A 15,555-nucleotide genomic window follows, 5' to 3' on the forward strand; every position below is an offset into this window, starting at 1 on the left:
TGCTTCCACTTACTTGTGCCAGGCTCCTCACTTTCATCTATCCTGTCCGACCTCCCTTGGTCAATTCTTGTTCTTTTCCGACCCCGATGCTATTAGGTTTGCGAGGGCTAGGGAGTCTTTCATTTTCACGCCCTTCGTGGCCCTTGTCTTCCTTTAACCGATATCTTCATTTTTCGAAGTGTCGGTTCTTTTTCTTTTTTTTTCTTCGAATTAGTATTATATTAAGGATTGTTGCCCAATTGTATTTCCTCTAATAACAATAACCACCACCACCACCACCACCACCATCACCACCCTCTAATTAACGCCCCCCCTTTCTCTATTTATCATTTCTTTATCAATTACTACGGCAAGTTGTTTCGAGTTGAACCTCGTATTTCTTTCATTATTTCTTCCTATTTTTTAAATATATTTTTTATTTGGCTTTATTCTTTTTTAACGTTTTAAATTATTTTATAAAACCTATATATCCACTTTGATATTTGACGAAATTAAATCCTACACTGTTTTCCTAGGACTTCATTCACGTCACCTTTTGCTCTTCGGCCGGAGAAACAAATGCCTACAAGACCTGCCTAGCAACGACTTTACATAAGCGAATATTTGACCTGCTTATGAACTTCAGCTATATTTGTTTTCGGCGCAAGATAGTGATGTTCTGTTTACTCTCTTGACTGTGATTATTGTGTTTTGAACATTTACTGAATTGCTACGTTATGATACAATGTTAATTTTTTGCCTGTATTCAATGTGCTAGTTGTTTTAAGATCTTCGCAAATTGGCTGATGATGACACTTAAAATGTGTTGAAACCGGTCCCATTAAACAGGTTGTAACTACTTTTTACCATCTTATTACGGAGTATTGAAAGGTGGATCCTAACCTATAATATTGTACATCTTATTTCTCTATTCAATACGGAACAATAATGAAGTTTTTAACTTTAAAATAAAACGAAACCAAGTCATTCGGGGGAAAAAATGCATAGAGAAAATTGGTCTGCTCAGATTATTTTTGTGTAAATACAACATGTGATAAAATTGCTTTGAAACTACATCTCGCCTTGGCCAACTTCAACGTTCAAGTTATTATGTTTAACTTTAATTGGCCAATACTGAAAATTATGGCTAATAAACAATGAAAAAACCTACAATCTGTTTTCCAGTCATTGACCGGGTCAGGGATGTAATGAATGAAACATATATAGGCTGTTATTACAGTGGGGTCGCCACTCCCAAGGTGATTTATTAATGAGTGATGAATGCTATGAAATGATAATGGAGAGTTTTGCTGGAATGAAAGATGACAGGGAAACCGGAGTACCCGGAGAAAAACCTGTCCCGCCTCCGCTTTGTCCAGCACAAATCTCACATTGGATTTGAACCACGGTATCCAGCGGTGAGAGGCCGACGTGCTGCCGTCTGAGCCACGGGGGCTACTTATAAACAATATTATTTCTTAATAATTCATATGATAAAATCGACTTAAACTTCCTCTATAGTCCTTACTATATTTCTCATGTATTTAGTGGACAGCTGTGGCTAGTTTAAAATTGGCCTAGGTTTTGTGCTTATTTTGCAAACGGTAATGAATAATAGAGAAAAATATATCCTATCTCCTTTGGCAAAGGAAAAGTATGTTATTTAATATCTGTAATGATACGATCTACAAGTACAGCTACGTCTAGTAATGTGCTATCTATTATACAGAAAAGAAAACGACCAGCATTAGTCATGCAGTATTTCATTAGATTATTGTAGTAGCATTGTATTTTATTGCATGTATGAGTGTGGCACAAGTTGTGATGTGATCTAAAAATCAATTTCAGTTGTGGAACTGGAAGATAAACGGAAGAATTTGAAGAAACTTTTGCGTCAAAGAAATTTGAAAGAAGAAACAGTATTTTTGCTTAACTTATATGTTATAAGGCGTAGACCATGTGTAGTGGTCTACTTATTACTAAATTTGCGTACGTTTAGTTTGATCCACTATGCACATTTCTGGGAAATATTTCAGCTTAATCAATAAACGTTATTCCCATGTACTCGTTTATTTAATGAGTTTTAAGCTTTGCAACCTTAATATCTTCCTTAAAATGGTTAAAATATTTCCAAAAATTTGCTTGCATTTCTGTGAATGTCAAGAATTTAGATATTTTATTTTGTTTAATACAACATAATATAAAACGCTGTCATGTCTAAAAAATTAAAAATCGTCATTTTAATTTTATCTAACATGATCTTATTTTCCCTCTGCTGAAAATCTGATCATTTGCTTTTCATGTCCTTAGGATCTTACAACCCTATTACAGATTCTTGTGTTGTTCTAGTCCCATGTACTGTACCTGGAGTGAGATGACGACAGCAGAGAAAAGCTGGTAGAAGCGTTCTCCGGGCTGATTGGGCTCAGGTCTGAAGGGTAGTAGTATATGTTGCAGTCCGAAGAGGGGTACCAGAATCAAGGTAGCACGAACAGCTTTGCGCATGCCCACTGGTGCAGGATTCGCTGAGTTGCTGTGGAGTTTGGTCAATAAAACTCGAACAACGTTCACTAGGAACACCAGACTGGCAACCAGGGAGAGAAGAACTGGGGCAATTAGGATCCACTGGGTCACGCTTTCATTCATCCAGCACCTGCACGAAATAACAGAAAGTATTCTTTTGATACTCAGTGACAGTTATACTATGCATTTAGACATCACTGACATAAATAAATAAATAAAATAAATAAATAAATAAATAAATAAATAAATAAATAAATAAATAAATAAATAAATAAATAAATAAATAAATAAATAAATAAATAAATAAATAAATAAACTAAATTTCAACTTTCTGGAATTCATGCTACAATTCTAATACTTCGGGCACTTAACTGTTGATATAGATGTTGATTCCCATAGGGAACCTGAAATATTTGTCCCGAATGAGTAAATGGCAACCAGGCATGATTTAGCCGAAAAATGTATAATGTCCAATAACGGGGCATTTATATTGGTATTATACTTAACAGTTGTCAATACAACTAATTTGACTTTGAGCTTGTCCAAGATGAGTGAACTACTCTGAAAGGCGACTCAAAATGCCTCTGACACTAGGAACAATCTTTGCCTAAATGTTTAGCCATATCTAAAGCGCACAGAAAATAGTGATCAAGATGATAGTTTTATACTGTCAGGAATCTCTTTGTATGAAAATGTGCACTTTCATTTCAAAATAATTTTTTGACAACGTAGTTTAGATATTTTCTGTCATTCTGCATTTGTATGATATATTCTACTAGTTGTAGTGCCCGGAATTGCTCGGGTACTTTTTTGAATGCTACCATTTAGGATTTGTATTGCCTGTTAGAAGTGAAGTTTTGTAGATTTCTGTAACGTTACTTCGATTAATATTTTGCGAACTCTTTTTTAGATTTAGAAATATTATTATGTGTACAATTTAAAGTTATAATTTGAGATTATTTAGTTTCACGCTAAAATATTTCCTTGTCGCACCCCAGACTGTCTGGGAAGTGGCTGACCCTTTCAAAAAGAATGATAAAAGTAAGTTACAACTGTACCTACTGTATATGTGTTTACGCGTCGTGCTGTAGATATAAAGCACACGATTCCAACTGTCACTGGGACTGTCAGCAATCAGCCTACGGACCCAGAAAACTATGGAATAAACACCCCTCTCGGTCAATTTTCACATTTCGTTTTTCATCCCTTCTGAACTCCCATGCCTATGGAAGCTAAACTTGGACTTACACGGCATCCAGAGTATTGCAATGCATCTCAGCGAACCCAAAAACTATGGATTCAGCACTAATATCGATCATTTGCGATTATTTTTACATGCCATCCCCGCCCCTGGGGTTGCTAAGGATGTCTTATCACTCAATTTTTTTCCAGGAGTGAGTCATATGTGTACCACGTTTGCTTTAGAGCTATGGTAGAACGTACATACATCCATGCATAATATCAGTGATTTTGGACATTTTTTCAACCCTACCCAACCCATCCCCCCCATGCCTACGGTGTTTGAAATTGGATTTAAATGGCATCCGAAATGTCACTATTCATCTCAGCGACCCCAAACATTATGGATTCTACAATAATGTGCATCGTATCCTACTATTTTTATATTTCACCCCGTTTCCACCCCACGCCCCTATGCCTGTTAGTGGTGCCTTACTCCCACAGTATTTTCTTCCATTCAGTAAGTAATTAGTGTACCAAGTTTAGTTGAGAGCTATGCTGGAACATATACACATACATCCATAATATCGGCCATTTTGGGCATGATTTTTCAACTCTTCTCAATCGCCATTGGGTTTAAACGGGTTTAAACGGCATTCAGAGTGCCACAGTTCACCTCAGTAACCCAGAATACTACGGATTCGAAACTAATATTGGTCGTTTTCGATTATTTTTAATGTCAGCTCCTCCTCACCCCCTCCCCCCCAAAGGATGCTAGTGGGAGTCATATATTGTCCCCTTCAAAATTGGTAAAAATCATTTATTGGAAAATATTTTATTTCTACTGTGTGTTGAAATATTATTTCGTGAACCAGGAAGGGAGTTTTATCACATCGAGTCGGCTGAGCGAGATACGCCAGGTGTCAGGGAATTCCACTCAAGGGCAAACGAGGGGAGAGCGCAGATACAGCTAGCCAAATAACCTTCAAATCAGCCGTGAATGCCACGTGACCAGGCAGAATGTGTGTCAAGTGCTCGATCGATAATAGTGAAGGTGCATGACGTCTGACTATGGCAGCCAATCAAGCGATTAATTTGGTGCGAAGTTAATAAATTAACCAATCGCTTATGAGGAAAAGACGTACCCCTGTCTTAAGACAGTGAATAATGGATTTTCCTAAGGAAAATTTACTCAGAAATTTCTACCTCTGAACACGTCGTGTGGAGAATTACTCTAGCTTCAACTACGGACGGAAGAAGACGCACTTCGCTTGCTGAGGGAACTTCGTCATTCAGAGACTACAACTTGTTGCAACTGCAGTTCAGATATTTACGGATTCCACCTATAATTCAACAGATTTTAAAAGTTAAGTTTCTTTCCCATCTTATCAAACATCGGTGTGAGTTTTGGACCTTGTCTCAGACGTGATTTTCAGTTTCAGCTTCACAAGAAATTCCACAGAAGAGATCACCGGTTCGAGTTCAAGTCAGGATGCCAGTCTTCTTTCTTGGTGAATGGTGTGATTTCCAGCGCGCCAGCATGTCTCCAATGCACGAGTAAAATGTGAGGCAGTCCAGGCGGGCGTGACCAGGATCGATGGTTCGTAATGTGATAATGCACTAGGTCATCAGCCCGAGTTCTACAACCGACAGTCACCACCAAGTAATATTTAAACTTTGGTATTCTTTCTTTCCTTTTGTAATGTAATTGTAATGACATAGCCTCTACTTATTTGTTTAGAAACTTTCTATTAGTTAGAATTTTTCCATCTCTTCTTTCTTGGTGATGGTAGATTGAGGATGTGTGAGTATTTGAACCTATTAGTTTGTTTGAGTGGATGTCTTCGAGAAGTGTTTCAACTGTCCCGAGTTCATTGTGGCAGGAGAAATAAATGTAAAACGACCTCAACGTTAAACTAAGACTATTTGAATATTTTTAGACTTAAAATGAGATCAAATGGGACAGTAATTTCGTAGATTCTATTATGTCAGAGTTCATTCTTCAATTATGCGACGTATGGTTGAATTTTGTGTGCAATAGAGTCATCTGAAATATTATTGTGCAGTAGCTTCCGCACGTATGATCTTGCGCGGCCAGGGATAATAATAATAATAATAATAATAATAAAAATAATTTAACTAAATTATCGCGTAAAAGAACACCTAAGGTCATGAGCATAATATTAGTTATTATTGAATATGGTTGATGTGCGTTCATTTATAGTAATTTAGGCCTGGAAAATGGCAGTATCTGACCGATACAATTTTTTATATATTTGCTGTGTTGTGATGATTAGTTGACTGGTAGATGGATATTATTGAATTCAGCAGTCGAGCTGTGCATCCATTTGTGAGTCAATTTAAGAATAAAATATGTTACTTGATGTAATTTCTTCGTTGTGAGTGCAGATTAATCGAGAATCACAATTATAGTGGAGGAGTAAAAATAAATATCGTAGCTCATGAACCACGTGCGCGGAATGTTAATTCTGGCCTATGTTTAAGCGATTTTATCGATGATTTTTGGATGATTTTGTGTTCGTAAATTTTCTCTGAACATCGTCGTATAACTATGTTCTTTAATAAAGTGACAATCATTGCTCTGTCACATTTCCAGTTGATGAGAGGAGGTCACCACGATAGTGTCATCATGAGAATAATTTTCCTAACTTTGTCTAAACATGAAAATTAATAGTCAAGGGCTAGCGTTCGTGTAAATATGTATATAATATTTCCGTGTATCTTTGTGTGAGTGTAGTGTGTGTGATTTGACTGTATTTTGCTTAATGTAAGTTTCCAATCCATATTTGTGATGATGCTCTTCGTTATTTCGTGGAATTTTAGCCTAATTTACGCCAACTTTAGTGGTTCACCATTTGAATGAATTTAAACCTTTAGTGAATTTTATTCGTTTTTAAGGAAGAATAGGATCTTATTTAACGAATACACATAAATAAGTATAGGCCATGTCAGTGGATTGAACTCACAAAATCAAAAATTGTAAGCGTTAATTAATTAATTATTTAAATTAATGGATAAACATAGATCGACATAATGTCAAGTTCCAAGCTATTATGTGAGAAGCAACTACTAAATAGTTATAAAGTTGAGTTTATTAATTAATTTAAAGGTCAAGGAAGACGATTTAACCATAATTTTATGAGAGAAAAATTTTTATTTAATTTTCAAAGAGGAATGAAAATGATCATTTTCAAACTTGTTTAAAATCAAATCTATGAAGGAAGGAAGTTTATTTTCAAGTTATTAAATTTTCAATGGGAGAGATCATTTCAAATCAATTATTATTAATTATTTAATTAATTTTCCACTAAAAATATAAATATTATATTTGCAGATTCAGCCATTTGCTGTTCCGTTTTTCGATGAAGTGTCTATGTGATTTCGACATAAAAGAAGACAAATCATATAAACAAAATACCTAGATTTTGTAAATTATTGTGAAGTTTATGAAGAGCAGTAGTTATAATAAATGTGTAAAATCTATTTAGCTTTCTCTCATTTGCCACTAGTTCATCATCTATCCCTGCACTTTAAAATTTTCGCACAGCCGATAAGCGAACGATCTACACCCTGGAGATCTTCGCTCACCGGCCGAGCTGAGCCCGGCATGACGGGTGCAGGTATAGATTTGGCGGCCAACGTGTTAAGGCCCGATTTATTGGCTGTACCAATAAAAGAACTCGATCTTGTAGTCCAGAATTTGGATGCAAACAAGATGCAGTGGCAAATTAAAAATTTCAGGTTTATTTTGTGACATTTATTAGCCCAAATTTTTGTGGCGAACTACGCTCATGTTAAAGGTTAGGAATGGCCTTGGTGCTATATTATATACAAAATCTGGATGATATTTTCAAAATTTATCTTTTGCGGCAGATTTCCGCATAGTTTGGACTTAAATTATAAGATATTACTTTATGCGATAATAATCTTCTTTTATGACTGTGAATTCAATCCACACGTGACTGTCGATCGGAACTCGGGTATTAGACCATCGAACCTGGTCCGTCCAATGTATGAACTGCTAGTTGTCTCAAATTAGAATGGGTACTGTTACTATGGAGGATCTTCGTAGGCTCCTAGAGGTAGTGACTGCGGACTTGAAAGACAGTTTGAAACAGGAATTAAACGAAAACAGTAACTTATTGAAACAGGAGCTAAAAGTTGAGCTAAATGAAAATAGTGATTTATTGAAACAGGAGCTAAAAGTTGAGCTAAATGAAAATAGTGATTTATTGAAACAGGAATTAAATGAAAACAATAACTTACTGAAACAGGAGTTAAAACGTGAGTTAGGTGAAAACAATAAATTGTTAAAGCGTGAGATTAGTGAGAATGTGAATGCAGGACAGGACAAACTCAAACAAGATCCTAAGGGTGCCCTAGAGGAAATTCAAGCTAGGACGGATGAAAACTTAGGGAAACTGCACATGGACGTTAAATCATTTAACGGAAAATTAGCGTCGGTCCAAAGCGAGTTGGTGTCCGTTAAGCAAAAATTTTCTAACCTGAAAGGGGAAATCCAGGCCGGAATCGATAGCTCCATGTCAGCGATGTCAAATGAGTTTAGCGAAAGGCTAGCCAAAGTACAGACAGGAATACTGCATGGACTAGACCAATACAAGGACGAAGTAAAGGGAAATTTTAGGACCATTGAAGAGAAAATTAGTGACAATGCCGCGGACTTGTCTGCAACTAAAACCGCATGGAGCAGGAAGTTCACCGAAATCTATGAAACGGTAAAACAGGTGGAGAAGGGCGTAATAGCCGAGATTAAGGTAGCCCAAGTCACTAATTCGGAGCGACTCGAATACTTCTATGAGACGATCGAGGAGACCCAGCAGAGTCTTAAAACGATGGACAAGGAAATAAGTGAAGTTAGAGGCAGTTCGGAAGTCTACAAACAGGAATTACAGGGAGAAATACAGGAGCTTACCAAGGAACTAAAGCTACTCAAGTTACAAGGAGAGAGTAATAACATTGTAGCTAATTCTCTGTTAGAGCGGCAGGGACAACTGGAGAAACGTGTGTCCGGGGAAGCTCAATTCTCAACTCCCAAGACCGATGAAAGAGTAATTCTAAACGTTCCCGTAAACACCACCAACCCATTTTTAGAGCCTGTTAGAGGGGAAACGAGTCAACTGAACACTTCTGGTCAAACCCAAATCGTGAATATAATACGATTACATGAGGATTACCCAAAGAAATTTAATAATGTAAAAGGAATAACCCCCAAGAGTTTTATTAAAGAATTGCAGGAGTTCTTCCGAGACAATAAAATTCCTGTGGAACGTCAGCTACGAGTAACCGAGAGATACCTGGAAAACTCAGTGTTGACGTGGTTTACAGCCTTCCGATACTCGTTTGACGATTTTGAAGGTTTTAAAAGGGCATTTTTAGAGAAATACTGGAACTCAGATATTCAGGACCAGCTTAAGACAGAACTGTACGCTAAGAAATATGCTCAGTCCACACCCACGCGCTTCTCAGAATTTTTTTCAAGTCAATTACGCAAATTGCGTGAGCTTGACGCACCACCTACAGGAACTGAATTAATAAAAGTCATTGTAAGACAGCTGCCTGCGGATATCCAAAGAATTATGATAGCCTCGAACGTTCAGACGGCAATTCAAGCAGAGGCTATTCTCAGACAGTTAGTTATGACATCCAGGGAGCCATCTAGGCGAAGTACAAACCCAGAGAAACAGGTGTTCCATGCAACTGTCAATCGACCAGACGACAGGAACCTTACCAGCCAAGGGAGAAACCGGAATCGCGAAAATGAAGAAAGACCGTCTAGGGATCGTTCTCCAAGACCAGGCTATAGGAACGAAAGAGAATGGAATTACTACCGGCGGAACAATCGAAAAAGGCCGTATGAAAATAATAGAGATCGCTGGAGAAGAGAACCCAACGACCGCAGACTCGAAAACCGGAAGAGGAACTGGAGGCAAGAAGAGCGTGAAAAATATCTCCGCGAGCTCCAACAATCCAACCAAGAACGACGCAAATCGCACCGTGCTATCCACGACCAAGACGTCAATCCGGACATGGTCGGCGCCGAGAGCCTAGAATACCAGAGAGCCAAAGAAAAGGAAGAAAGGGAACGTCCTGAAAGGGAAGAACAGAGTCAGGGCGCTATTAAAAAAAAACAATCCCTGAACTAACGGGAGATAATCTGAATTCTAGCCCTTGTATTAACAATAAAGCAAGATAATGAATCAACTTCGACTACTGGGCGCAACACTAGAAGCGGACAACAGGAGGCTACGTGCCGGAACAAGAGCTGAAAATATGGCTTAGAAGTGTGACACATGTTTACCACTCAAATTTTTCAGGGAACATGTTAAGGGTCTATTTCCAGCATTAATGATTTCATCTTCCGACTAAATCATTAACCAACCAAGGGAGAAAATGTCCCCTTCAAAATTGGTAAAAATCATTTATTGGAAAATATTTTATTTCTACTGTGTGTTGAAATATTATTTCGTGAACCAGGAAGGGAGTTTTATCACATCGAGTCGGCTGAGCGAGATACGCCAGGTGTCAGGGAATTCCACTCAAGGGCAAACGAGGGGAGAGCGCAGATACAGCTAGCCAAATAACCTTCAAATCAGCCGTGAATGCCACGTGACCAGGCAGAATGTGTGTCAAGTGCTCGATCGATAATAGTGAAGGTGCATGACGTCTGACTATGGCAGCCAATCAAGTGATTAATTTGGTGCGAAGTTAATAAATTAACCAATCGCTTATGAGGAAAAGACGTACCCCTGTCTTAAGACAGTGAATAATGGATTTTCCTAAGGAAAATTTACTCAGAAATTTCTACCTCTGAACACGTCGTGTGGAGAATTACTCTAGCTTCAACTACGGACGGAAGAAGACGCACTTCGCTTGCTGAGGGAACTTCGTCATTCAGAGACTACAACTTGTTGCAACTGCAGTTCAGATATTTACGGATTCCACCTATGATTCAACAGATTTTAAAAGTTAAGTTTCTTTCCCATCTTATCAAACATCGGTGTGAGTTTTGGACCTTGTCTCAGACGTGATTTTCAGTGTCAGCTTCACAAGAAATTCCACAGAAGAGATCACCGGTTCGAGTTCAAGTCAGGATGCCAGTCTTCTTTCTTGGTGAATGGTGTGATTTCCAGCGCGCCAGCATGTCTCCAATGCACGAGTAAAATGTGAGGCAGTCCAGGCGGGCGTGACCAGGATCGATGGTGCGTAATGTGATAATGCACTAGGTCATCAGCCCGAGTTCTACAACCGACAGTCACCACCAAGTAATATTTAAACTTTGGTATTCTTTCTTTCCTTTTGTAATGTAATTGTAATGACATAGCCTCTACTTATTTGTTTAGAAACTTTCTATTAGTTAGAATTTTTCCATCTCTTCTTTCTTGGTGATGGTAGATTGAGGATGTGTGAGTATTTGAACCTATTAGTTTGTTTGAGTGGATGTCTTCGAGAAGTGTTTCAACTGTCCCGAGTTCATTGTGGCAGGAGAAATAAATGTAAAACGACCTCAACGTTAAACTAAGACTATTTGAATATTTTTAGACTTAAAATGAGATCAAATGGGACAGTAATTTCGTAGATTCTATTATGTCAGAGTTCATTCTTCAATTATGCGACGTATGGTTGAATTTTGTGTGCAATAGAGTCATCTGAAATATTATTGTGCAGTAGCTTCCGCACGTATGATCTTGCGCGGCCAGGGATAATAATAATAATAATAATAATAATAATAATAAAAATAATTTAACTAAATTATCGCGTAAAAGAACACCTAAGGTCATGAGCATAATATTAGTTATTATTGAATATGGTTGATGTGCGCTCATTTATAGTAATTTAGGCCTGGGAAATGGCAGTATCTGACCGATACAATTTTTTATATATTTGCTGTGTTGTGATGATTAGTTGACTGGTAGATGGATATTATTGAATTCAGCAGTCGAGCTGTGCATTCATTTGTGAGTCAATTTAAGAATAAAATATGTTACTTGATGTAATTTCTTCGTTGTGAGTGCAGATTAATCGAGAATCACAATTATAGTGGAGGAGTAAAAATAAATATCGTAGCTCATGAACCGCGTGCGCGGAATGTTAATTCTGGCCTATGTTTAAGCGATTTTATCGATGATTTTTGGATGATTTTGTGTTCGTAAATTTTCTCTGAACATCGTCGTATAACTATGTTCTTTAATAAAGTGACAATCATTGCTCTGTCACATTTCCAGTTGATGAGAGGAGGTCACCACGATAGTGTCATCATGAGAATAATTTTCCTAACTTTGTCTAAACATGAAAATTAATAGTCAAGGGCTAGCGTTCGTGTAAATATGTATATAATATTTCCGTGTATCTTTGTGTGAGTGTAGTGTGTGTGATTTGACTGTATTTTGCTTAATGTAAGTTTCCAATCCATATTTGTGATGATGCTCTTCGTTATTTCGTGGAATTTTGGCCTATTTACGCCAACTTTAGTGGTTCACCATTTGAATGAATTTAAACCTTTAGTGAATTTTATTCGTTTTTAAGGAAGAATAGGATCTTATTTAACGAATATACATAAATAAGTATAGGCCATGTCAGTGGATTGAACTCACAAAATCAAAAATTGTAAGCGTTAATTAATTAATTATTTAAATTAATGGATAAACATAGATCGACATAATGTCAAGTTCCAAGCTATTATGTGAGAAGCAACTACTAAATAATTATAAAGTTGAGTTTATTAATTAATTTAAAGGTCAAGGAAGACGATTTAACCATAATTTTATGAGAGAAAAATTTTTATTTAATTTTCAAAGAGGAATGAAAATGATCATTTTCAAACTTGTTTAAAATCAAATCTATGAAGGAAGGAAGTTTATTTTCAAGTTATTAAATTTTCAATGGGAGAGATCATTTCAAATCAATTATTATTAATTATTTAATTAATTTTCCACTAAAAATATAAATATTATATTTGCAGATTCAGCCATTTGCTGTTCCGTTTTTCGATGAAGTGTCTATGTGATTTCGACATAAAAGAAGACAAATCATATAAACAAAATACCTAGATTTTGTAAATTATTGTGAAGTTTATGAAGAGCAGTAGTTATAATAAATGTGTAAAACCTATTTAGCTTTCTCTCATTTGCCACTAGTTCATCATCTATCCCTGCACTTTAAAATTTTCGCACAGCCGATAAGCGAACGATCTACACCCTGGAGATCTTCGCTCACCGGCCGAGCTGAGCCCGGCATGACGGGTGCAGGTATAGATTTGGCGGCCAACGTGTTAAGGCCCGATTTATTGGCTGTACCAATAAAAGAACTCGATCTTGTAGTCCAGAATTTGGATGCAAACAAGATGCAGTGGCAAATTAAAAATTTCAGGTTTATTTTGTGACATTTATTAGCCCAAATTTTTGTGGCGAACTACGCTCATGTTAAAGGTTAGGAATGGCCTTGGTGCTATATTATATACAAAATCTGGATGATATTTTCAAAATTTATCTTTTGCGGCAGATTTCCGCATAGTTTGGACTTAAATTATAAGATATTACTTTATGCGATAATAATCTTCTTTTATGACTGTGAATTCAATCCACACGTGACTGTCGATCGGAACTCGGGTATTAGACCATCGAACCTGGTCCGTCCAATGTATGAACTGCTAGTTGTCTCAAATTAGAATGGGTACTGTTACTATGGAGGATCTTCGTAGGCTCCTAGAGGTAGTGACTGCGGACTTGAAAGACAGTTTGAAACAGGAATTAAACGAAAACAGTAACTTATTGAAACAGGAGCTAAAAGTTGAGCTAAATGAAAATAGTGATTTATTGAAACAGGAGCTAAAAGTTGAGCTAAATGAAAATAGTGATTTATTGAAACAGGAATTAAATGAAAACAATAACTTACTGAAACAGGAGTTAAAACGTGAGTTAGGTGAAAACAATAAATTGTTAAAGCGTGAGATTAGTGAGAATGTGAATGCAGGACAGGACAAACTCAAACAAGATCCTAAGGGTGCCCTAGAGGAAATTCAAGCTAGGACGGATGAAAACTTAGGGAAACTGCACATGGACGTTAAATCATTTAACGGAAAATTAGCGTCGGTCCAAAGCGAGTTGGTGTCCGTTAAGCAAAAATTTTCTAACCTGAAAGGGGAAATCCAGGCCGGAATCGATAGCTCCATGTCAGCGATGTCAAATGAGTTTAGCGAAAGGCTAGCCAAAGTACAGACAGGAATACTGCATGGACTAGACCAATACAAGGACGAAGTAAAGGGAAATTTTAGGACCATTGAAGAGAAAATTAGTGACAATGCCGCGGACTTGTCTGCAACTAAAACCGCATGGAGCAGGAAGTTCACCGAAATCTATGAAACGGTAAAACAGGTGGAGAAGGGCGTAATAGCCGAGATTAAGGTAGCCCAAGTCACTAATTCGGAGCGACTCGAATACTTCTATGAGACGATCGAAGAGACCCAGCAGAGTCTTAAAACGATGGACAAGGAAATAAGTGAAGTTAGAGGCAGTTCGGAAGTCTACAAACAGGAATTACAGGGAGAAATACAGGAGCTTACCAAGGAACTAAAGCTACTCAAGTTACAAGGAGAGAGTAATAACATTGTAGCTAATTCTCTGTTAGAGCGGCAGGGACAACTGGAGAAACGTGTGTCCGGGGAAGCTCAATTCTCAACTCCCAAGACCGATGAAAGAGTAATTCTAAACGTTCCCGTAAACACCACCAACCCATTTTTAGAGCCTGTTAGAGGGGAAACGAGTCAACTGAACACTTCTGGTCAAACCCAAATCGTGAATATAATACGATTACATGAGGATTACCCAAAGAAATTTAATAATGTAAAAGGAATAACCCCCAAGAGTTTTATTAAAGAATTGCAGGAGTTCTTCCGAGACAATAAAATTCCTGTGGAACGTCAGCTACGAGTAACCGAGAGATACCTGGAAAACTCAGTGTTGACGTGGTTTACAGCCTTCCGATACTCGTTTGACGATTTTGAAGGTTTTAAAAGGGCCTTTTTAGAGAAATACTGGAACTCAGATATTCAGGACCAGCTTAAGACAGAACTGTACGCTAAGAAATATGCTCAGTCCACACCCACGCGCTTCTCAGAATTTTTTTCAAGTCAATTACGCAAATTGCGTGAGCTTGACGCACCACCTACAGGAACTGAATTAATAAAAGTCATTGTAAGACAGCTGCCTGCGGATATCCAAAGAATTATGATAGCCTCGAACGTTCAGACGGCAATTCAAGCAGAGGCTATTCTCAGACAGTTAGTTATGACATCCAGGGAGCCATCTAGGCGAAGTACAAACCCAGAGAAACAGGTGTTCCATGCAACTGTCAATCGACCAGACGACAGGAACCTTACCAGCCAAGGGAGAAACCGGAATCGCGAAAATGAAGAAAGACCGTCTAGGGATCGTTCTCCAAGACCAGGCTATAGGAACGAAAGAGAATGGAATTACTACCGGCGGAACAATCGAAAAAGGCCGTATGAAAATAATAGAGATCGCTGGAGAAGAGAACCCAACGACCGCAGACTCGAAAACCGGAAGAGGAACTGGAGGCAAGAAGAGCGTGAAAAATATCTCCGCGAGCTCCAACAATCCAACCAAGAACGACGCAAATCGCACCGTGCTATCCACGACCAAGACGTCAATCCGGACATGGTCGGCGCCGAGAGCCTAGAATACCAGAGAGCCAAAGAAAAGGAAGAAAGGGAACGTCCTGAAAGGGAAGAACAGAGTCAGGGCGCTATTAAAAAAAAACAATCCCTGAACTAACGGGAGATAATCTGAATTCTAGCCCTTGTATTAACAATAAAGC

General features: G+C 37.8%; 1 protein-coding gene across 1 annotated transcript in view; it reads right to left on the reverse strand.

The window, feature by feature from the left end:
• The window catches only part of hec (hector), a 272,234-nt gene that overhangs the window by 17,954 nt on the left and 238,725 nt on the right, over nucleotides 1-15,555 (reverse strand). The window contains exon 8 of the mRNA XM_067142876.2: nucleotides 2,344-2,632. Within this exon, the coding sequence (XP_066998977.1) occupies nucleotides 2,344-2,632 (289 nt within the window). The remainder of the gene's footprint in view (nucleotides 1-2,343; nucleotides 2,633-15,555) is intronic.

This window comes from Anabrus simplex, chromosome 3 (assembly GCF_040414725.1).
Source record: "Anabrus simplex isolate iqAnaSimp1 chromosome 3, ASM4041472v1, whole genome shotgun sequence".
In the NCBI taxonomy this organism is placed as follows: domain Eukaryota; kingdom Metazoa; phylum Arthropoda; class Insecta; order Orthoptera; family Tettigoniidae; genus Anabrus; species Anabrus simplex.